Raw genomic sequence first — 24,776 nt, forward strand, 5'->3', positions numbered from 1 at the left:
ACATCTAGGTTGGACTGTCCTGGGAACTACTCAGGTCCCCACGTCCCCCAGGCATACTGTGCCGTGACTCTAGAAATGCCTCCCGTGCCCCGGGGGCTGTTGGAGAGGTTGAGATGGCCAGATAGATGAGGAGGGGCCAGGGAAGAGGAGCGGCTGAGGGCAGGCCTTCTAGGAAGGGCAGGACAGGGTGGGGGGACATGTTAATCCAGGTGGAGGAGGGACAGAGACAGCGTGGCATATGTGGGACAGACCAGAGCCAGGGGAGGGGGCTTCGCAGGAGCCCCCCAGTGTCTGAAAGCCCTCAGTTGGGAGGCTTGTGGGCACCGGAGTGGCAGACTAAGCTGTAAATGCACTTGCACGGGGCGGTGGCCTGCGAAGGTCCACACACCTGTTGGCTCGCTCATTTTTGACTCATTAACATTTTTATGTTCTCATACTTTTTGGAAGTAACGTTTATGTGCAGTAAAATACACACATATAAACTTATATAGTTCTATAACTTTTGACATGTGGTTTTTGTGCACTCACCACCCAGATCAAGATATAGAACTTCTCCTTTGCTTCTGAATATTACCTTTTTCCCCCACCCCCCTTGCCCTGTACTCAAAGGAACCACTCTTCTACCTTCTGCCACCACAGGTTGTCCACTCTTGAACTGCACCTAAAGGTAACCGTGCAGTATGCGTGCACATTGCTTTCGAGGGTCATCCATGTTGTTATGTTTATCAGCAGTAATTTCTTCTTGCTGAGTAGTATTTCATTGCATGGGTGGACCACATTGGTTTAGCCACTCTCTTATTGCTGGGCTTTCAAGTTACATCTGGTTTTTGGCTATTATCAATGAGGCTGCTGTGAACAGCCGTGCACTGTTTCTCTAGGGTATGAGTAGAATTGCTGGGTTGTATGGCAAGTGTATGTTGAGCTTTATTAGAAACTGTCCAGTCGTGGTGGTGGTTCCATTGTACACGTTCACAAATTGTGTGTGATGGCTTCAGTTGCTCGACATCCTTGCCGACACTTGCTGTCAGTCTTTCAGATCTTAGCCGTTCTTGCATGTTATATGTTGGTATCTCATTGTTGTCTTTTCATTTTTCTCTTTTTTGTCATAGAATGTGCTGTAATTCATTTTGCTATAGGTTATTCTATAAGCTATTTCTGACAGCCTATAATATTGAAATGAGAGGTGAGGGACCCTTACAAGGATTTAGTTAAAAGATGTTTTGTTTATAAGCATCTACAGATATCACTCCTGATCACTGAAAGTTTTTCCTTTAAAGGAGAATAAATCCTAATAACATTCCAGGGAATTAAAGACACCTAGGATATGTTTTGATCCTAAGACATTAAGTTGTATTTGTAATCATCATCTAATCTGAATGTTCTTTGTCACTAAATTGTTATAAGAAACAAACATGGTTGGTCTTCATGACCTTTAATCAGATGACCCCTTCTACCTCTCTGATCTCTCTTTCCAAGTCCCATCCCATAACTCCTGCTGTTTTTGGGGCTTTGCCTCTTGGCTAGCCTTCTGCTCTCTCACTCAGAATAGGTAAATTGGACTCAATTGTCGCCTCCCCTTGCAACCTGTTGCCTCTTCCTAATTTCCTGCCTCTTTCAATCGAGTCCTTAATTCACTCATTAAATCATTTATTCTTTTGTTCACCAGAGATCTACTGATAAGCCCTACCGTGTCAAGGCACTGTTCTTGGAACTGGGGTCCCAGCAATTACAAGATGAGGCTTGCCTCGATGGAACTTACATTCTGCTAAGGGACACATAACAGTAAACAAGGAAAGTAAATTGGTGATAAGTGCAGGGAAGGATGGTAAGAGTGAGGGGTGGGGTTATTCTCCTGGGTATCTAGAAGGCCTCCCAGAGGAGCCCCTTTTGTATGGAAACTGGAATGCCAGTCATTCTCCCAGCTTCTCTGGGAGAAAGTCACAGCTGCCTTCCTGCCTTGTGCACCTCATCGGTACTCAGGGCCTTCCGTGTTTTCTTCCCCTCCCCTCTTACATCTCTTACTCTTTTCCATTACATTTGATGCCACCCCAGTTGAAAATGCATCATTCATCCTTTGTCATAATCTCCTCCTCACATCCCAGCCTTCTTTTTGCTCTCCACTCTAATCCATTCTATCTGCTCTGATTTCACTATCTCCCTGCAAGTTGTGCAGAGATGCTCCTTATCTTTGGGTAAAGGCAAGAACTCATTAGCATGTACTTTGGAGTCACACCTGGTTTTAAAGCCACCACCTAATTAGCTTGGTGATTAGACTCGTCAAGCCTCAGCTTCCCCATCATTAAGATGGCACTGGTAGGACCGACCTCCAAGTGAAGAGTATGGATAGTTGACATCAAGGGCCAAGTCCAGAGCCTGGCACAAAGCAAGTACTCAGTAAAATGCTAACTTTTATTATTACTATTTTATATCATCATCTGGCACTTAAGACCTTCTTTAGACTGAGCCTCTACCTTAATCAGTTGTATTACGCAGATTTAAATTCAACTAAAAATTGTTGAGTGCCTGGTGTGGGTTGACTGGAGGAGACAGTGAAATAAACCAGTGTAGGTGTACTGCAGACCATACCATGTGCGCATGTGGGAGATTGGCTCAACTGGACACTTCCATCCATTATGTTGATTTCAAGGTGGCAGACCAAATCTCACATATATTCTAGTATTGTTCCACATTTGGTCAGACCCAGGCAGCACCTTTAAAAGGCAAATCCTCATTTTATCACTTCTGGTGACTCTGGGCATGTGAGTGCTAGAGCAGAAAAGGATACCTTAGAACTGGACGGAGAGGTTCTCTATCTGATCATTTTTCCTTATGTTATTCTAGACGTGTGCCTAAAAGGATCTCTGCAGGGAAGGTAAGCTTTTTGTACCTTAATTCTGCATCTGTAAATTGGGAATAATAATAGGGGCTTTTTTCTTAATTGAGTTAAAAGATGTTTTGTTTTTAAGCATCTACAGATATCACTCCTGATCACTGAAAATTTTTCTTTTAAAGGAGAATAAATCATAAAAACTTTTCAGGGAATTAAATTGAGTGTCTACCTTGTAGCACATATGGTATTAGGTAGGTTCTTTACATACATTATTTCAGAACAACACTGCACGGTAGGCATCAGTATCCCCATTTTATCAGCGAGGAAATGGAGCCTTGGCGAGATTAATTGCTCAAGAGTGGTTGAACTATTACGGAAACCCAGTACTCTCTGACTTTGTGCTGTGGTCCTTGTTATCCTTTCTTTGGGAGCCTCATGCCTTCTTAGGGCCTGGCAACCTCTCTGGCCTCATTCCTGCCTGCTTTTATGAGACCAGAGAGTGGGGCCTGAGTGGTGGGGGGTCAGAAGTCAAAAGGGACAGAAAAACCAGATATTTTCAGGACTACAAGGGGTTTTAAAGTGATTTGTTGATTTTTCCTTGACATTCAAAGAAATTATTTTCATGGCTGTTTATTAACTGAGTAAAGTTAGTTTACTTTCTCCTTTAACTTATATTTTGTGTAATGGCAGGTGCTTAATAAATGTTTGTTAATTTTATTTTATTTAATCTGTATCTCTTGCAAGAGATGATATCTGTGTCAAATGAAAATCTGGAGAAAAATGCAAAATGAAAAGTTTTTAGAAATACAATGTCTCTTGTTTTCATAATGTTAAAGTCATATTATAACTAATTCACTTAAGTTAATATGACACACAGCATTACTTATCAGAGAGACAATAATTAGTAGAGAATATCTAGAAGAATCTGAAAACTGAACCATGGGTCCTGTGGGCTCTGGTGAAAGCCTGAATAAATTATGTAACTTTCATCTTCCTCAGTTTCCCCACTTATAATAGGTAGTTAATAGTACCTCATAAGATTTAGAAAGCACAAATGGAAATTTCGTAGCACAGTGTTTAGCATGTCTCTTGGCTTAGGAAGTGCTTATTGAATGATGTGTTTGTTGTACTGTGGCACTCCTATCCTCCCTGCTATCTCAGCCTCCACAATAATCCAGGACAGCTATCCAATATCCTAAGGTACCCAGATTATAACTTATTTCTCCTTACTAGCTAAACAACCTAGTTAGATGATCAGGAATTCCTGCAAAGCAGAAAGCTGTGGCTTATAGCTATCTTTATTCATTCTCCCCAAAATAAGCTGAAGAGAGTCAGTTTATTTTCACTCTACCCTGTCATTGTGGGCTAAATTATTCTGTCAGCTTGTACTCCAAAAGTAACATAAAAAATTAACAGGAAAATAATAATTTGAGATATCACTTTAAATAATTAAGAACACAATTGAGAATTATTTGGCCAAATACCAAGGAAATTTGAAACTCCAAAAAGAAGGGCATTTGTTAATTCTCTAAATTGGAGGTGGAGTGTCTGACAAGAGACCCTCCACACACATATTGTGGGACCCCAATTAACTGCAAGTAAACATTCCATGTGGAATTATAGCCAATTTTGAAATGACTGGGCCATCCAGGAATTTTAAACTTTGGGCTTTTTTTAAAGATGGTCCCAGGGGACTTCTGGGAAGATGGAAGATTAGAGAGAAACAGGACTTACTTCTCTCCCAGAAAAATAGAGGACAGGCAAAAACTGTCCAGAAATTGTTCTAGGACTTAGGATACCAGAGCAAGGCTGGATACCACCAAGAAGAGAAGAGGTGAAGAAAAGAAGGCTTGATGGGGAAGGTCTTTGAGTAAAAGCTGCAGCTGCTGGTGTCCATCCCCCCACCCTTGGAGCAAACAGCATTGAGTCCTCTGGCCCCTGGCTGCCAGTTACAGATGGAGGTCTCAGGGGTCCACTTCCCCAGGAAAGGGGAGAGAGGGACACAGCCTATGGCCAGTTCAGGTTTTGGCCAACAAATTTGGTCTGCTATGTCCCATGAGCCCTTCTGGGCCAGGTGGTACCAAGCCATTGTTTTCTCTGGGAGCCAGCAGGGATGAAAGAACTCCTACCTTCTCAAACACCCTCCCTGCTGACTTGGACTGGGTGCTAATGATGCAGAAAGGAAGGGGGCAGCCAGCCAAGGGAGAACAATAGCTTCTGAGCAAGTTGGATTTGCAAGGCTTGGCTCTGAGGGAGGATTCCCCCTTCATATTTTTTCTACACTGCTCTCCTAGTCAGTGTTCTGGGAGACATATCCCCACCAGGGTTGAGTGGAGAGGTCTGCTGATGCATGCCATTTGCTGGCATACCAATAAAGTACAGGCAAAGAAGATAAAAATAAATAAAAGAGCTTTTTTGGGGCCTGTACAATCTCCCTCCCCAAGGCTCTTGGAAACTGGTCTGTACCCCATTACTGGGTCCATGGCCCTGATTTGAGCAGCTAAATGGGCAATCCTAAAGTCCTAGAACAAGTTGAACCATCACTCAAAGAATAGCAGTAACACACAGCCACCCACCACTAAATCTCTATGCAAGAGAGAGAAACTGAGCATCTGCATAAAGTCAACCATCAGAACCAGGTTACCTAGACATGAGCAAAAAATTACAAGCTATACTAACAAAGAAGAAGATGGCTCAGGTAAAAGAACAAATGAAAGCCCCAGATGAAACACAGGATTTGAAACAACTAATCAGTGATGCTCAAACAAATCTCCTAAATCAAATCAAAGAATTGAAGGTAGGTATGGCTGAAGAGGTAGAGGACATCAAGAAGATACTGGGCAAGCACAAAGAAGAATGTGAAAACTTGAATATGGAAACAACAGAACTTATGGAAATGAAAGGCACAATAGATGAGATTAAAAACACAGACGCATAGAGCAGCAGATTCTAAATCATAGAAGAAAGAATTAGTGGTGTAGAGGATTGAACAGTGGAAATTGGAAAAGAAAACAGAGAAAATGGGAAAAATTGAGCAGGGACTCAGGGAGATAAGTGATAGCATGACGCACACCAACACATGTGTTATGGGAGTTGCAGAAAGAGAAGAGAATGGAAAAGGGGCAGAAAGAGTATTTGGAGAAAAAATGGCTGAAAATTTCCCAACTTTCATGAAAGACAGGAATTTACATGTACAAGGAGTGCCACATACTCCAATCAGAATAAATTCAAATAGACTTACTCCAAGATACATACTATTCAGAATGCCAAATGCCAAAGATAAAGGGAATATTCTGAAAGCAGCAAGAGAGAAACAAGTAGTCACATGGAAGGAACACCTAGTAAGATTTAGTGCATATTTCTCATTAGGAACCATGTAGGTGAGAAAACAGTGGTAAAATATAATTAAGATACTGCAAGAGAAAAGCTGCCAGCTGAAAATTCTTTATCTGGCAAAATCATCCTTCAAATATGAAGTTCAGTTTAATATATTCACAGATAAACAGAAACTAAGAGAATTTGTAAACAAGAATCTGGCTCTGCAGGATGCAGTAAAGGGAGTTCTGCATCCTGAAAGGAAAAGGCAGGAGAGAGAATATATTAATAGAAATGAACATTATCAGAAAGGGTAAGCAAAAGGGTAAAAAGACAGACAAAAATAAGGTATGACATATGAAAGTGAAAGTATAAAATGGTGGAATAATGCATTTCAGTAATAACATTGAATGTGAATAGGTTAAACTCCCCAATCAAAAGATATAGGCTGACAGAATGGATGAAAAAACAATGAGCCATCAATATACTGCCTACAAGAGACTCATCTTAGATCCAGGGATACAAATAGGCTGAAAGTGAAAGGTTGGAAAAAGAGTCTCCTCACAAACAGTAACCGAAAATGATCAGGGGTACCTATTCTAATATCAGGCAAAATAGATTTTAAATGCAAAAAAGTTATAAGACATACAGAAGACCATTATATATTAATGAAAGGGACAATCCACTAGGAGTAAGTAATAATCATAAATAGCAATGCATGTAACCAGGGTACCCTGAAATACATTGCGGTCACCCCTCAGGCTGAAGTGTGGTTTGCTGGCCTGGCGGGGGAGCGGCCACAGTAGGCCTAATTCCGCTGCCCCCATAATAGGGTGGTTGGTCGGACTCACCGCCACCCCTGAAGGGAGCTCGGCATGGGCGCAGAGTGCCCTCGGGTCTCCCCTTCTCGGCAGCCATGCTTCCGCGGCCGCCCCTCCTCCCGGATGGCGCCACACGATGCCTGTGGGGCGGCACCCTTCTTCTTCTTTCTCCCTGCGCAGGCGCAGGGCGGAAAATTCCAGTCTGCCCTTTTCCCCTCCCCCGACAGCAGCAACAGCCAGGCGCAGGGCGGAAAATTCCAGTCTGCCCTTTTCCCCTCCCCCAACAGCAGCAACAGCCAGGCGTGGGCGGAAAAATCCAGTCTGCCCTTTTCCCTTCCCCCGACAGCAGCAACAGCCAGGCGTGGGCGGGAAACTCAAGTCTGCCCTCCACCCCAGCAACAGCAGCCACCAATCCCTAAACCCTGCCCCTTCCCCCAGCAACAGCAACAGCCAATCCCTAACCACCACCCCTCCCCCGTCCAGTACCGCCCACTGACCTTTCGCCGGCAACCAATCAGAACAGGGCGTGGCTTCGACCAATCAGCCTTCCCCAGCCCCAATAAAACTGTTGCCTCTCCCTCAATAAAGTGGACTTGCGTGTTTACCTTGTCTCCACGGTAGTTCTTCTGCCATGCGCCCTCCAGTCCTGAGAGCCCCCGACAAGGGCCTGGCCTCCCTTGTCCCCAGTTCGTCGCCTGCTTCTCTGGGCGACCCCCTCGTTGCCGGCTTCGCCAGGTGACCCCGTCAGCTGAACCGCGCAACCCCTTGTGAGACCGATCCCTTGTCTGCTGCCGGACCGACCCCTCATCCCAAGCGGGACTGACCCCTCATCCCAAGCGGGACTGACCCCTCGTCCAGAGCTGGACCGACCCCTCGTCCGCAGCCAGACCCCACCTCTACCGACCGAGCAAACCGTCGCAGTTGGCGCCCAACGTGGGGCAAGGCAACTCCACCACAGCCTCACTCCATAACCTGGCGACCCCCCCCCCTCTCTTCTCACCTTGGGACTTCTCTCGTGCAACATTGCTGCTACCTGAGCCTTGGCTACCTCATATGATCCACGGCGGTCTGGGAGAATCACTGGATGGCTTTCTCCTTCCATGTCGGGGGCTTATACCGACCCGCTATGATTAAGAGGAGCCTTGGATTTCTCGGGAGTGTGCGTTTGCACGTCTGAAGTAACCCTACCATAGCCCTACTCTCTCCTCTTTTCTCACCCCTATCTTTTCACTCTGCATTGCTGCTCCTGAACCTTGGTGACCTCATACGATCCACGGCGGTCTGGGAGAATCGCTGGATGGCTTTCTCCTTCCATGTCGGGGGTTTATACCAACCTGCTATGATTAAGAGGTGCCAATAAAACTCTCAGGAGCGCGTGCCTGAGCACCTCCACCCCTGCCTTCACCTCTGCCTCCTCCCCTCTGTGCTTGCTCCCCTTTGCCTTGCTCCACTGCTCGTCGTCCCGCCCTCCCCTCGTCGGGGCCTTCTCTTGGCCCGCGACCACCATCAGAGCCCCACCGGCTCCGACCCCTCGTCTCACCGCGCACCTCGGCTCCCATCGCCGCGCTCTCAAGGTAAGGGCCCCTTTTCTTATCGGCTCCAAAAGGCCATTAGCAATGGGTAACATCCTATCTGCTAAGCAAGCCCCGCAAGTTCGGGCCCTCGCCGGTCTCCTAGACACTCACCGGTGTAAGATCTCTTTCAAACAGCTTCAAGTATATTGGGGCCTTCTTCTCCCCTTTAATCCGTGGCTTACCACGTGTCAGCTTTGGGACCCGGACACCTATACTCGCCTTATAGATAGGGTCACTTTTGCTGTGGAGCAGGAAGGTAAAAGATTCCCTCCTGGCTTATTACAGGCAACATGAAGTCCAGAAGAAATCTTGAAGGGTATAATCTATGATATGCTATATAAAAAAGGATTTAAAAGCAGCTATACCAAGAAAGTAAGAATTATGAGTCAACTGTAAATAAATTATATATTTCTGTTAATGTGTTGTAATTGTTCTGTGTTTGTCTGTCTGTTCGTTCAATGTCAACGTATATTGTGATACCTCTGGATGGTAAATATAAATTACTAGAAATCTTTAAAAGAGCTCTATTCAAATGGCCAAAAATTAAATAAGCGCTTATATTAATACTTAAGTTTTATTAATACATAAGTTTAAATGTTAATAAGATATCTACAATTAGAAAAAAATTGTAAGTCTTAATTAACAAAATTAACTGTACATCTTCATAAAAAGTTCTTGCCTAGATTAAAATGAATAACTTACTTTTCTTCACAGGATAATATAAAGAATGTAAAACTTATATGAATATTAAAAAGGTTAAAAGTTTGTAAAAATGCTAACGGAAATGTAATAAGTTTTGCAAAAAGACGTATTTTGTCCTAAAGTAGGATGGCTAATTTTTCATAAACTCTTGAAACTTAATTTGCATGCGGCAAGTGTAAAAGGTATTGTGATAACTTTACGTGGGGGAATGTGTTCTGTAAAGATAAAATTTATCTTCAATAGTTTACATTAAGGTATTAAGTGGCTAATTCCAAAAGGTCATTCTTAAATATATATATATAAAACTGAATTGATGATAATGGTAATAAAGGGTAATTTTATAACAGGAAAGATTAACAGCAACCAGGCTCCCCTGCCAACTTGCTTTTGAGAAGTGGTTTCTAATATTGCATGCTACTAAGTATTTAAAGAAAAGTTATTCTTAAGGAAACAGAAGATGATTTTGTCTTTGCAGCCATTGTCTATTTAGCAACACCCCTCGCTATCGGCCTAGCCACTGTTGCGCCGGACGATTGGAACCTTAAACAAAGACTCCTCCTCACTGTCATCTTCCTATCTATCGTTACTATAATTACTGCCCTCATTCTCCTTCGTTTATAAAGCAGTCTCCTACAAACCACAAAGCTTCTGTCTTAAACATACCATTCTCAACCCTATCCTCTAAATGATCTTCTCACTTCCCCCACAGCCTTTAATACTTTATTTCTTCCTCATAACCTTTGCTTTCTTGATAATATTTTCCGCCATCTGTCTAGCCGCTACCGCCCCAGAAGATTGGAACCTCGGCCAACGAATTCTACTCTCCATCGCCTGTCTGTTTATTATCCTCTTTTATGCTTTACTCCTTATCTTCCTCCCATAATGACTTCACCAAGCCTCCTCTTGTCCAAAACCGTCACCCTTCTTTTCCTCACACTCCCCATTGCACTCACCAACCCCAGCCATCAGCCTTTTAATTGGACAGTAAGCCTCTGGCAGGAAAAAGTAATCCTCTCCTACAATGTCTTCGCTGCCAAGGAGAGATCAACTACCTGCAACGCGCTGTCATCCTGGACTTTTAACAACAGATGGATCTTATAGCCGCCAAGATCAACAAGAATTGGACATTGGCCACCCTTGCTTGCAACGGCAAGATACCACCCCCTAAATTGTACATTTATATCCCCGTCATACTCACCTCCCTCTTCAGCCCTGCTTCCCTCATTGCTTGCTGCCTCTTGGGCCTCGGCTACTCGTTGCTGCTGCCATCCTGGCCCTTATTTGAAAAGAAGGGGGAAATGCGGTCACCCCTCGGGCTGAAGTGTGGTTTGCTGGCCTGGCGGGGGAGCGGCCACAGTAGGCCTAATTCCGCTGCCCCCATAATAGGGTGGTTGGTCGGACTCACCGCCACCCCTGAAGGGAGCTCGGCATGGGCGCAGAGTGCCCTCGGGTCTCCCCTTCTCGGCAGCCATGCTTCCGCGGCCGCCCCTCCTCCCGGATGGCGCCACACGATGCCTGTGGGGCGGCACCCTTCTTCTTCTTTCTCCCTGCGCAGGCGCAGGGCGGAAAATTCCAGTCTGCCCTTTTCCCCTCCCCCGACAGCAGCAACAGCCAGGCGCAGGGCGGAAAATTCCAGTCTGCCCCTTTCCCCTCCCCCAGCAGCAGCAACAGCCAGGCGTGGGCGGAAAAATCCAGTCTGCCCTTTTCCTTTCCCCCGACAGCAGCAACAGCCAGGTGTGGGCGGGAAACTCAAGTCTGCCCTCCACCCCAGCTACAGCAGCCACCAATCCCTAAACCCTGCCCCTTCCCCCAGCAACAGCAACAGCCAATCCCTAACCACCACCCCTCCCCCGTCCAGTACCGCCCACTGACCTTTCGCCGGCAACCAATCAGAACAGGGCGTGGCTTCGACCAATCAGCCTTCCCCAGCCCCTGTAAAACTGTTGCCTCTCCCTCAGTAAAGTGGACTTGCGTGTTTACCTTGTCTCCGCGGTAGTTCTTCTGCCGTGCGCCCTCCAGTCCTGAGAGCCCCCAACAAGGGCCTGGCCTCCCTTGTCCCCAGTTCGTCGCCTGCTTCTCTGGGCGACCCCCTCGTTGCCGGCTTCGCCAGGTGACCCCGTCAGCCGAACCGCGCAACCCCTTGTGAGACCGATCCCTTGTCTGCTGCCGGACCGACCCCTCGTCCCAAGCGGGACCGACCCCTCGTCCCAAGCGGGACCGACCCCTCATCCAGAGCTGGACCGACCCCTCGTCCGCAGCCAGACCCCACCTCTACCGACCGAGCAAACCGTCGCAATACATGAAGCAAAATTTGGCAAAACTGAAAAGGGAATTAGACCTCTCTACCATAATAGTAGGAGACTTTAACACACCAGTACATAAATAGATAGAACATATAGACAGAAGATCAACAAGGAAAAAGAGAACTTGATCAAACAAGCTGGACATAACAGACATATACAGAATCATATTTGGAATGTATATCCCAAGTAAGCAGGATATACATTCTTCTCTAGTGCTCATGGATCTTTCTCCAGGATTGGTTCACAAAGCAAGTCTCAATAAATATAAAAATATTTAAATTATACAAAGCACCTTTGCTCTGCTATTATGTCAAATACCCTTGATTGTACACTTTGGATGGATTATATGGTTTATGAATACATTTCAATAAAACTGATTTAAAAAAAAGATTGTCCCAGATGGGTATCAACTCAGACACCTAGCAGCAGCAAACACAAATTTATTCTGGAGTAAGTTATTTTCACTGGCTTCAAGCTATTCCCTCATACATATTATTTTAAAATGCAGTGTCCGGCACACATTCAGTCATGCAAGAAAGCTCTTTGGGCTAGAACTAGAAAAACACCTTGCAAAGATTTCAGATATATTAGAATACTAGTGGTTATGTTTAAGGAAATAAAAGTATACTTCAAAATACCTCCAGGACACAGGATTATAAAAAGCAACATAGCATTTGTGAAAAAGAACTTAACAGAACCTGTGGAAATTAAAAATACAATGACAGTGATAAGAAGAAAACTCAGTGAACAGATTTAACAGCAGATGAGACAGCTGAATATGTAATTAGTGAACTGGGGGCTAAAGTCAGAAAAAGCTAAACCTGGTGCAGTACAAGGAGTCAAAAAAATGGAGAGCAAAGAAGAAAGGGTGAGTGAGGTTGAGGAAACAGTGGTGAGGTGAAACATGCACAGAAGAACAGTCAGTTTCCAGCATTTATAGGGATCCCAGCACATTTAGTTTCCAGCTGGATGATAGACATAAAAAACAGAATTAGTTTAATCAATGTCGTGGTTTGGAGCTATGTATCCCACAAAAGCATGTTCTTAAACTTAATTCATTCCGGTCTGTGTGAGCCCATTGTAAGTAGGACCTTTGGATGAGGTGACTTCAGTTAAGGATGGGTCTTAATTCTCTTACTGGAGTCCTTTATAAACAGAATGAAATTCAGACAGATAGAAAGCCACAGGGAGCAGCCAGAAGCTGAACTTCAACAGAACCCAGAGGAGAAAGAAGATGCCAGGAATGGCTCCCATGTGCATTGCCATGTGACAGAGGAGCCAAGGACCAAAGGTCCCTGGCAGCCAACCCCAGAACCCTAGTCTCTACGAGGAAAGCATTGCCTTGATGTTGCTTCTATTTGGACTTCTCCTAGCCTCAAAGCTGTGAGCCAATACATTCCCACTGTCTAAGCAACCCGTTGCATGGTATTTGCATTGCAGCCAGGAAAACTAAAACAATTGATAAGAAGCAGGTCTAATTCTTTAAATAAAAAAACAAGAAACAAAACAAATAATATACTCTTAGCTTGTGAGATAGAGAATAAAGCTAGGAAGCCACGTCATTCAACATGCAAAAGTAAGAAGAAGGAAGAAAAAATAATGTTTGCATTTCCATCGAAATTTCCTATGGAGTATACAAAGATTTGAATCATAAAAAAGAAAGAAAATATGTGAGAAGGGGGACAAAATTTCTAAGCAAGACAAACTCATAAAGTTGTGAAAAGAAAAGTCAGGTAACTTTTTCTAATTTGCCCAGGCGAAAAAAATTTGATATACAAAGTAAAAAACAAACTGGGAAAACCTTTTTCATTACATATGGTAAGGGGCTAATTAATATAGAATTGTAAGAGCTGCAGTATTAAATGTGTGTAGTAGGCTTCCATTTCTAAAAGGTGGGCTGAAGGATGTGTCTATATGTGCAAGATTGCCTCCTCCTTCCTTGGCCCTTGCAGTTTCCATTATTTGCCTTCTCTCAGAGTAGATTTGAATGCATTTTAAACGGAGCCCCATTTATATGGTCGTACCTGTTCAGCAAGGTGAAATGGGGAATAGTAAATTACCTTTGAAAAGCCCTTAATATATATTTAAAAAAGTATCAATTACTGCCACATCTATCAAAATTACAAATATTTAAAACCAGTAATTCCAGTTCTAGTAATTTTTTATTTCATTCATCCATATACTCCAACATTGGAGTATATTTCCAGTGATTAAACAGTAATTGATTTAAATAGTCCTCCTTTGGTTGGCCTTGGAAGTTTCTTCCCGTTTTTCCCTGTTACATGAGTATACATAGCATTTCCCCTTTAATAATTTTCTCAGGCTGGATCCCCAGAAATGGAACTCTGTCTTCTAAAGGCCATGGGGAGTGCTGAGGAAGACTTAGTAGGAATGTTTGTTTCAGCCCTTGGGGTTGGGGGAATGAGGAAGGGCGTCTGGGGACAGGGCAAATAAAGCACGATGAAAACAAATCCAGAGACAAAACCGCAGCAGTAAGTGGGGGAAACCAAGACCAGCTGTGGTGAGCCGCCTCCCGTCCAGAGTTGGAGGCGGCTGGAGAGGGCTGCAGAGCCTGGCGGCACCTCCCACCCAGCTTGCAGGCGCACCTTGCAGTGTGGTTGCCCCGCCCAAAGGTGCTGGGGCTGTGGGAGGGCTCCTAACTGCAGATCCCTGGGGGAGACAGCAGGCGAGGGTCTGGGGGCTCCCTGGATGGCACCACATGGGAGTTTCTCAGGAGGCAGAGAGCGGGGATGGGGGCGGGGGTCGCCTTCGAGCCCCCAGGTAACCCAGCAGCAGATGGATGTCCCGGGGCTAGGCTGAGGACCCCTAGCGTTGCATCCTGGTGCCTCTGGGCTTTTGGGGAGGGGAGAATGGGGGCAGAGCAGAACTTCTGAGAGCCTGCGGGACCCTGGACGCGGCCGGGGGTCTTTTGCAGACCCTGCCTCTCCGGAGCTCTCTCTTCCCCAACAGGCTGACTGTTGTGGGAGGCGTGGCTTGCCCCGGTAGCCTAAGGCCATGTGATTTTAAAATGTTAAAAGCGATTAAAAAGCGCTTTGAATCCCGTTGCGGTTTTGGAAGGTCGGTGCACATGTGTCGGGGTGCAGAGAAACGACTCCAGTTTGGGATCTTGGGGGAAGTCGCCTTCAACCACCTGTCTTGACCCCCTCCCCCCCTTGGAGGTCTCGGTCTCGGGGTAAGCGGTTGGCGTCCGCCGTGGACCTGACCGTGGGCTCCATGGCCCCCTGTCGACCCCGGCAGTAATGCGTGCCCGCGGCGGGGCCGCGCGGTCGGCGGGTGAGGCCCAGCCTCGCAGGGCGCCGGCGGCGGCGGTGGCCGCGGGCTCGGGAGCGAGGGCCCCGCAGCCGCGCGGCCTGGCGTGTCGAGGTTCGGGCCGTCTCCTCCTGTGCCACAGGAAGTCGCGGGGGCGGGAACGGTGCAAGGTGAAGAGGTGCACGCTGTTCTCGCTACTCATCAGACTCTTCGCGGCGGCTCAGGTCACCGGCACGTCCGCCCCGGGACCTGGTTAGCTAGGCCAAGAGCGCGGCTCGCCCCGGCCTCTGACCAGCCCGCTCCTGGGCGCCGCCGCGCACCCCTGCCTGGCCCGCCGCCCTGCGCACCCAACCGGTTCACCGGCCCGCCGGGCCCGCCCTCTGCCCCTCGCCCCTGCCTGGCCCGCACTCGCCCTTTGCCCACCTAGTTCCCACACCTCTCCAGCGCGCCTGCTCGCTGCCCACCACCTGCCCCGTCCCCGTCGTCCCGCGCACCCCCCGGCCGCCCTTCGTGCGCACACAAGCGCCCGCTGCCTCCAGCCGGCGGGGCTGGTGCTCCTGTCCCGCCCCTGCCCGGCCCCGCGCGGTTCCTCTGCGGCTCCTCCCCGCCGCCTGCCCCGAAGGCGTGTCTGGGCGGGGCAGCCCGGTCCCCACGAGGCTCCCACGGGTGCTCCGAGCTGCTGCTGAGGGAGCGAGGCGGGGGTGCCCGCACCGCACGAGCCGGACAGGGACAGCACCGGGAAGATGCGCCCGGTGGCTGCGGGTGAGTGCGCCCCCTCGCGTGGCAGGGGAGGGTGAAGGGAGGAGCCCGGGCCGGGCTGGGCGAGCGAGGCGGAGGTGGCGAGCCTGCGCGAGGCGGGAGCGGGCCGGGGTGCTCGCTCATCCTGCCTGCCGGGCTGAGGGGCAGCGTCGGCGGGTGAGGCAGGCCGAGGCGCCCCTGCCCGGCGCCCAGAAGCGGCAGGTGCTTCCCAAGGGGCGAGCCAGGGCCTGCTGCATCCGCTGCCTGGACTGCGGGGACCGCGTGGCTCAGGTGCTACTGGGGCGTGGGGTGGGGTGCCCTGCGCTCCACCCACTGCCGGGGCTGCAGCGGGGTCGGGGGTCTGCCGCCACTTTTCCAGCTGACCAGCCCAGGAAAGGAGGAAAAGCCAAGGAGACAGTCCACGCCCCTCCGAGGTGGGGATGGTCGAGAAGTGGGACTAATTCAGAGCCAATGCCTTTGGTTCCAGATCCCGCGGCATCTTCCCCTCCCCCCGCCATTTGTCAATTTTTTGTGACTACAGGAGATTTAGGAAAAGTAGGAAAGAGGCGAGGGGAGGAAGACGACAATGAGTTCAACGTCCTTCAGCCACCGTTCAAAGGTCTTCAGCCTTCAAGGCCCTGACTCTAACTGTGACTTGGTCGGGGTTTCTGTTCTGTCACTTGATTACAGGACAGTCTGGGGTTTCCTGCTAACTGCCCAGTCTCTGTCGCCTGTGCCCTTTCTAGTTGGTTTTGCTGTTTTCTTCCTCTATTTGAGGAATCTGGTTTCTTCCTGCACCTCGTCTTTCTTTTAACTGGAAACTTCTCCTGGCTTGTTAGTAAGCCACTTCCTCCTCTCTGGACCTCGGCTTCTTTGTAGTGAGAGATCCCTGGGTCTCCTCCCAGCACTAATATTCTAGTGATATGGCAGGTCACATTCTAGAACGTTCTCCCAAATGCTGTCCTTTCAGCTCCTTCCCAAGGTGTAGTGAAGCCAAGTTGTAATATTTTTGCCTTGTGTAAAATATTCATATTTTCTTTAAAACTGTTTATTTACAATCAACACTATTTTATTTTATTTTTTCAATTCGTGTTAATTATAGGATAAACGTGTAGAAATCCTCCTTCAAAAAAAGATATTTTTTGAGAGAAAGAGAGAATACGTCACTCAGAGCATTGATTTTCTATCATTGCTTTTTTGGGAGAACTTTAAAAAAATATTCCATGTTATATCCTTGCAACAACATCATTTTACTGATCGCTCAGTGAAAATTTCTGAGTATTGTCATATTGCTTCCCCCAACTACAGCCTCTCACACACCAATCTTGTGTGTCACTCATGGCCCGTGTGGCACTTTCACCTAATGCTTCCAGGTAAGGCCACTGGGTCTTACCTGGATATGTGTAATTGTGAGAGAAGTTGCTGGAGTACGCTCACGGCTGACTTTTGATTTTGTGAGCCGGATCTCCTGCAAAAGGCTTGGCGCACTCTTGATGTGACATGTTCCTTGATGCTTCATTCAAACACTGGTGTAATTGCAGTCGGGAAGTTCACAGGGAAGGACAATCAAACTGAGCTAAATTGAGCCACCCACCTGGTCATGAGGCAGTCATCACCCTGATCCCTCAAAATGGGCGCTGGCCCTTCAAGGTGCGCTCCCTTCCATGGCAACCCTGCCCTGCTGTTTAAGAGGGGTGCCTCCCAGCCCTCCTGCCAACAAGCCCCCATGGACAGGACAGCAGTGACAGTGGACGCTGATGGCCAGCAGAGCCTGGACACCACAAAGAAGCCAAGTCACCCAGTGTAGACTGCTCACCACCACCCCAGCCCTCCTGGGCTTCCAGGTACAACAAGCATAGGGTGTGTGCACTTGCACGGTGAGCCACCCTGGGTTTGTGTTGGCAGTGCCAAAAACAACAGCCGCCTTGTCCAAGTTTAGGCTGACGGAGGGTGTTCTTACGTGTTCAAAATTGCCCTCTCCAGGTGGTCCCTGGATTAGAGGGGCGGGGAGCAGCCTACAAGCCTGCACCTGTGGCCTGCTTTAGCATAAACTGGCTATGAGATTGCTCTCTTCTTCCCTTATGTGAATCCTGAAACTCCAGAGGGTAGGAGGGGGACAGCTCTGAGCTCTGCTGCAGCTTTGGACCTTTGCAGATAGAGAAACCTCACCTGTGCTGGCTCCTCCTCTGCAGCCAGCACCTGAGACCTTATTTCAACAGGCTGCCTCGTAACCTGCCCCCTGGACTTTTGTCCCCAGGGTCTGACCTCCTGATGCAGGTGCCCAGCCCATGGCCAGGCTGAGCCCCCTCTCGCCTGAGCCTGCCTGCGTGGACTTTGGCCCCTACCTCCTACTCCCACGCCCTGCCCTCCCACTGGCTGCTGGACAACTTCTGTGACTTAGCCCTGCAGTGGTTGCCATGTAGCTCACCACCAATGCGTGCCACCATCTCTGGTGATGGACTGGTGCCGGTGCCAGCTGCCGGATCGGCCCTCTTGATCTTGGCTTCTCCCCATCTGCTGCATATTCCCACGGGATCCAGGCAGCCCCTGCCTGGAGGTCACCGAGCCGCACCCCTCACCCCAAGTATCAATGATCTATAGCCTTCCTTGGAGCCTAAAAAATGGCCAGGGATGGGGAGCTCATTGCCGCACAGGCCATGCCATTGTGTGGTTTATTATTCTCCTCGCATGGATGCTTCTGCTTTTCATTGCTTCTTCATTTTATTCCCTGTCACTTCTTTGTTCAACTGGCAAGACAATCTTATCTTCCCCATGCATCTGTTCTTTAGACATTTGAAAGTTGGCATCATATTTTCCTTCTGTCTTCTCCAAACTAAACAGCAACTTGGCTCACAGATCTCATCTGTGATATGGCTTCTAGAATGTTCTTTCAATAGTCCTTGTCCATCCTTTTCACTTGGAATCACTTAAAATGCTCCACGCACAGGATGTAGTAGACTGTTGCTGCCTTTGAGACTCTGGGAAGCTGACTCTGTGCTTTAGAGGGGCAGCATTACACTGTTCTCTTCGGGTTCCTCCGATAGAATTTTCTGGATCATTCTTCTTCCCGGGGTGGGGGGGGGAATGGGCCTGGAGAGAGGCATGGAAGACGGCGCTCCTCTAAAGGCCCACAGCAAAGGAGCAAAGGGAGGTAGGTGCTGCAGGAGGGATTTCGTTTCCTGGGGCAGGCTGATGGGCCTTGAGAAGTCCACTCGCTCCGGGAAGCTGCACCGGCCACACTTTCTCAGGCATTTGGCCCAGGAAGCCGTCGCGACAAGGTGGTCCCGTGCTCTTACAGATTTTGTGGCTTATGAAATAGAAAAAGAAAGTGATGTTGAAAGAGGCACTAAACTAAAGGCCCAAGGGAAAAGACTCCAGGTTCAGCTGACCTGGCAGGCCCAGCTCACCTGCCGCCCCTCCCCGCAGCTGCACCCACTGATGAAGAGAGAGACAGCCTGTGCATGGGCTGATGATCAGCTGTGTTCACAACAACGCAGGGACATGTTTAGGTGCAGGAACAGAGCAGGAGCAGAAATCCAGAGCTGAGCTCAGGTGGGCTAAAGGGAGGTCCCAGCGCCCGGCCAACAGGTGGAAGCTTGGGTGCCATCACCCGCTGGGGAGGGGCATGAAGCCCGGGCAGGTGGGCTGGGAGCTGGGATTGTACCTCTGCCTAAAGGGCTGCCGACTCGGGGCAGGGCGTCCCCTGCAAACTGTCCACTGCCCGAGACGTGGTGAGCAAGCGCATCTCTGCTCAGTGGAAACCCCTGGGGTCCAGGTTGTCCCTCCCAGCCAGAGGAGAGTTGGGAGGCAGTGGCTAAGATGGAGGTGGCCTGGCAGGGGATGGCAGCAGGGGAGACGAAGAGGGGGCTGCAGGGGCGACCCCGCAGGGCTGGCCGTGGGCTCCGCCTGGGTTGGGAGGAAGCTTGACTGTGGAATCACGGGAGATTCCCAGGCACCCGGTGGTGGACCGTGTCTGTCTACAGAGGTGGTGACACATGTTGGAGCATCAAGAGATTAATCTTGGATGTAGTAAGTCTGAAACCTTGTGAGCATGCAAGGGTCCTCTCGAGGTAATTGACTGGAGTCGGGAGCTCAGAGGAACGGCCAATCCTGGGGTCAAGACACGCCAGGGGGCCAGCCTGCCCCCGTGCCGATGCTCCCTCAGCAGAGAGGGGTCACCTCAGGAGGGCAAGGACACGGCCATCGTCCAGAGGCCTTGACCAGAACAGCTGCCTAGAGCCAGGCGGCAGGAGTGAGGCGTGGAAGCTTCTGGACAGGATGTGACATTTGGCATGAGAGGGAATAGAAATAGGGCTGCAGGAGGGGTGTGGGGGCACTTTCCTTTATTTTCCCTCTTCATTTCCCTTTTCCCTTCTCTCCCTTCACCTTCACCCTTTTTTTAAATCCCCCCTCTGTGTCCATTCACCGTGCGTTCTTCTGTGTGTCTGTATTTATTTATTTTTATTCCCCCCCCCTTGCAGCTTGCTTGTTATCTGCTCTCTGTGTCCATTCGTTGTGCACACTTCTGGGTTTTTACTTGTCTCCCTCTTTGTTGCGTCACCTTGCTGAGTCAGTTCTCCGTGGTGCTTGTGGGCCGGTGGCTCTCTGCGGTGTGTGGGCGAGCCTGCCTTCACAAGGAGGCCCTGGGCCGCGAACCCAGGGCCTCCCATGTGGTAGACAGGAGCTCAACTGATTTAGCCACAGCCACTTTCCTGCCTTCACCTTTTTTTTTCCCCTTCCTTTCTTCTTTCCTCTTTCCTCTCCTCTCCCTCCCTGCCTTCTTTTTCCTTTTCTCTAAGACTGGAGCTAGCACGCCTCTAAACGCTAGCAGACAAAGCCGTGCTGCCTTTTTGTCCAGGGCTTGTGGGCCTCACTGCTTTGTCCCAGTTTTGGTAAATGAACTGCCAAATGCACCCCGAGCAGCGAGATGTTAGGGGGTCAGCTCCCAAAGCCTCGGTGGTGGACCGTCCCTGAGGGGATGGGGGCTGCCTGCAAGGTATCTGGTCACCAAGGAGAAGGTGGAGCCCCTTCCTTAGGAACCCTAAAGACTTTTGGCCGCCGCCAATGGTGGCATGGGTGGGAGAGCTGAGATTGAAGTTTAGCTGCTTGAAAGGGACTTTCTGCAGCGGGAACTCCAGGGTTCCCCTCTGCTTGGCTGGGATTCTAGTGACAGCCTTGGGGGCATTCCACAAGCAATTGGGACCCCCTCCCTGGGGGCCAGGTGGCCCTGGAGATACTGGCTGGCCCTGGGGAGTGCTCAGATTTGATTGTGCCTCGCAGGCAGGGGAGCCATGACCTGTTTGGAGGTCCGTGTTCTCCAGGCCATTGGGTGACTGGTGGACATTAGCACTCGAGGAAGCTCTAAGACCCAAATCCGCAGCAGGGACGAAAACCAGATCTGGGAAACCTTCCCACTCTGCTTGTCCCCTCTGCCGCTGTGTCCTTCACGTGCTGCCCACAGCGACACCGACGGACCGTCACGGTTCCTCTCCCAGGACCAGCGCTCCTCTAGAGCAGTCCTGCCAGGGCTGGTGTGTGGCCCCCAGGGTGAGACTTGGGGTGGCAGGTACCCAAGGCACGTGTCGTGCCAGCCCCTCAGCGGCGCCCCTTGCCCTCCACAGGTGCTCTGAAGGCCGTGCTCCTTAGCTTCGCCTCCGTCTGTGCCTGGTATTCGGGGTACCTGCTCACAGAGCTGATCCCAGACACGTCCCTGTCACAAGCCGTCTACAGCATCCGGAGCCTGGGGGCCAAGCCTGTCCTCAGAGGTAAGGCAGGGTGGGGTGCAGGGCAGCTCTGCGGCGCCCGGAGGGGTGGGCTGCGCCCAAGCCCATCCCCCACCGCCATGTCCTGTTGAGAAGGAGGAGGAGGCACGTGTGCGCAGACCCTCTCTCACCCGATTCCCACACCTGCTGGGAGGCACCTCCAGGCACCCCCTGCTGGATCTTGGGGACCAGAAAGGAGACCCTCAGCTGGCCCAGCTGTGACCTGAGAGCCACCTCACCTGCGGCTCTCCCTCCAGGCCTGACGTCCTCAGGTGTGAAATACCTGGAAGGGCCCGTGTGCTAAGTTCGAGGAACATTTTGAGATTTTCTAAAGGACTGAATAGCTTCTTAAAAAGCCATATTTATTAGGTGCTATTGCAGGAGGCAAAAGCAAGCAGTGGAATAGACCTGCAAGAAACGCAGCTGCTGAGAGGGGAATTTGTGCTGGTGGAGAGAGCTGCTTGGTTCAGACGTCAGCGCGGAAGGGTTTCCACGCTGGGTGGCGGCCGCTTTGTAGCATGAATATTTCATTCCCTCGTGTGCTGCAGCCTGCACACTGTCCCCAGGCACAGTTCCAGGAGCTGAGGGGAAGCAAAACATCTGCAGAGGGGCAACAAACATGACCTATAATCTGGTTGGTGGAGATGGTAATTTTTCTTAACTTTTTATTTTGCAATAATTTCAAAATAATATCAAATCCATAGAATGCCAACAAACCTAGTCCACCGGCTTTTCACATGCTGCCACATGTGCCATATTATTCTATCCATTTGCCTATCGATTCTCTAAGCATTTCAAAGTAGGTTTGTGGGGGCAACAGTTTTTCAGTGAACAAATAAATACAGCAGGGCTGATCTGTTAGGGAGGACAGCAGGACCGGGGAGAGAGGCGTGGGGTGCCATTTTCAAGAGGCAGGTCAGGGAACAGCTGAGAAGTTTCTTTCTGAGAAGAGATCCCGATAAGGCCAGCGCCAGGCCACACACGTTCCTCCACAAGGTTGATTTAAAACTCAGGCTGCAAATTGAAAGTCCGAGGGGATGGGACAGACCTGGTCTGCAGACAACATTTATTTAAAAGGCAAACACTTACTTAAGACATGAGCTAGTGTTTAAAAATCAGGGATTTCACATACAACTCCAGCTTTACACCATCGCCTGGGACATAGGAAGCTCCGACGTCCCCGGCCCTCCTTCCTGCGAGACGGCAGCCGGCGCAGCTGGACAGACAGACGGTTCCAAAGTGAGGGTGACGTGAGTGCACAGGTGGATGTGAGTGCATACAAGGCAACAAAGATGGGCCCCAGCAAGATTGCTGCAGAAATGGCTCCCGTGGGAGCGAATGCCCCTGACAGATGCATGTTTCTCAGGCTCCTGGAGAGGCGGCTGGGAGATTGCCCTAGGCTCTCGTGAATTCGAGTTGATACCCGCAGGCTCTCTTGAATGCTCCTTGGTACTGCCCCAGGCTCTCTTGAATGCACGTTGAGACATTAATCCAAGTATAATGGTTAGAGGGAATTACCCAGTGGGACTGTGGCAGAAACAAGTGTGTTAGGCAGAACAAGAAAAAACTGAAGGGTGATACTATCTGGCCTTTACAAGTTTGAATGTGTGTCACAGCAGAGACGAACGAGACAGGTTTCCTTTGTCCTAAGAAGAGAGCTGAGCCCACCTGTCCTAGCGACTGTTTGGGGGGAGGGGCGCCCTCGGGACAGACAGGGGTCTGGCACAGCTAATAATTGGGTTTCCAGGAGTCGAATGGGCTGTCCGGGAGCTCACGAGGACTGGGCCACCCCTTCAGCTGGTCTCTCGTCCTCTCTGCCAAGCCGCCTAAGCAAAGAGTTTCCACCCCTGGCAACACCAGACTCAATTCTTTATCTCAGAATAACTCCTTTAATGATGTTGTGGTTGAGTTGTGTCCCCCTTGAAAGACACCTTGACGTCCTCCCTCCCAGGCCCACCCATGGGACCGTATTGGAAATAGGCTCCTGGAAGGTGTGATTATTGGAGACGAGGCCAAGCTGGCGTAGGGTGGGAATCCTTCTCCGATAAGACCGGGGTCCAAATGAGAGGGGAAGAAGAGACAGACGTGGGAGAAAGTCACGTGAAGGCAGAGGCAAGAAAGAGACTGTGTGTGCTCAGAAACAGATGACTCTACAGAAGGGAGCTGCTGGGAGAGGCCAGAGAGGCTTCTTCCCTCCAGACTCCAGGGGGGAGCACAGCCCGTTGACACCTCGCTTTCGGACATCTGGCCTCCAGAACTGGGGAACAATACATTTCTGTTGGTTTAAGCCCCCCAGTCTGTGGCACTTTGTTATGGCAGCCCCAGAAATTAAGATGCGTCTATTGCTCTGGTGTATTCACAGCCTGTTGATATCCAAGGGTCCCTAAGTGTCTGCCCCAAGAAAGCACGCAGTAGACACTGGTGGGCAAAACAAAACTTGCTGAAAACAACCAAGGGAGTCTATATTACAGTGCTTTCTTGGTTGTAAGTTTATGAAGTTCTATAAAGACATGTTAAAAAATTATTCTAGAAAACATATATACTCTTGTAATACAGTGGGCCGTGGCCTCTTCTGTAAATCGCCTGCTCATGCCCTTGCCCATTTTTCTATTGGGCTGCTCTCTTTTTCTTGTTGATTTTCAGGGAGTTTCTTATACATATTAGCTTTTGAGGCCTATTGCCTCCATAGCACTCATATTCTGTCATGACCTTTTTTACTTACTTTCTATCTTCTCTGTTTGTATGAAGCTGTTCTATTCTCCGCTGTACCTGTAAAGTCTAGGATAAAGTCTAGGTTTTAATAATATTGTTGAGTAAGTGAGTGCCTGAATCTGGTTTGGAAGCCACTTGTACCCACACACACACCTGACAGTACCAAGCTGTAGAGGTAAGTTTCCCATTAAGGGTAACTAGAGAGCCCTGTTGCATTTGTTTTTCAGTACTTCAGATAAAAGGCCATCCAAATCATTTTCCTAGAATATCTATAAGAAAGAACTAAGCCAAACAGATGGGCTAGTTTAGCACCTGCCTATACTGTGAACCAAGATAAAAATAATAAATAAATGTTACATAGCTGTTGTTGAGAGAACACTGAAGGGCAAGTCGAGAAAACTAATTTTTAACCCTAATTCTACCGGTAACTAACTGTTAGCATCAACGAGTCGGTCCTTATCTGAAAGTGAAGGAGCACTGTAGGGGGTGGCCATTTCCAGTTCCAGAACAAATTCTGCCTTCTGCGACTCCTGTCCTCTGAAATGCGACTTGTCTCGGCTTCCTAGAGCGCTGTAACAGAGGGCCACAAACGGAGGGACTTCAAACCCCGGAAATGCATTCTCTCACAGGTCTGGCGGCCAGAAGTCTGAAATCCAGGTGTTGGCAGGTGTCCCAGAGCTGTAATTAAGTGCCGTCCCCGGCCCCTCCCCAGCGTCTGGTGGAGACTGTCCTGGGTGTTCCTTGACTTC

The 24,776-nt window shown here is 49.2% G+C and overlaps 1 protein-coding gene across 5 annotated transcripts in view; it reads left to right on the plus strand.

Moving 5' to 3' along the window:
* BACE2 (beta-secretase 2) overlaps nucleotides 1–24,776 on the plus strand; it is a 221,883-nt gene that overhangs the window by 148,961 nt on the left and 48,146 nt on the right. For all 5 annotated transcript variants that reach the window (XM_071214980.1, XM_071214981.1, XM_071214982.1 and 2 more), the window contains exon 9: nucleotides 21,175–21,318. In XM_071214980.1, the coding sequence (XP_071071081.1) occupies nucleotides 21,175–21,318 (144 nt within the window). The remainder of the gene's footprint in view (nucleotides 1–21,174; nucleotides 21,319–24,776) is intronic.

The sequence above is a fragment of the Dasypus novemcinctus genome, chromosome 4, assembly GCF_030445035.2.
Source record: "Dasypus novemcinctus isolate mDasNov1 chromosome 4, mDasNov1.1.hap2, whole genome shotgun sequence".
Classification (NCBI taxonomy): Eukaryota; Metazoa; Chordata; class Mammalia; order Cingulata; family Dasypodidae; genus Dasypus; species Dasypus novemcinctus.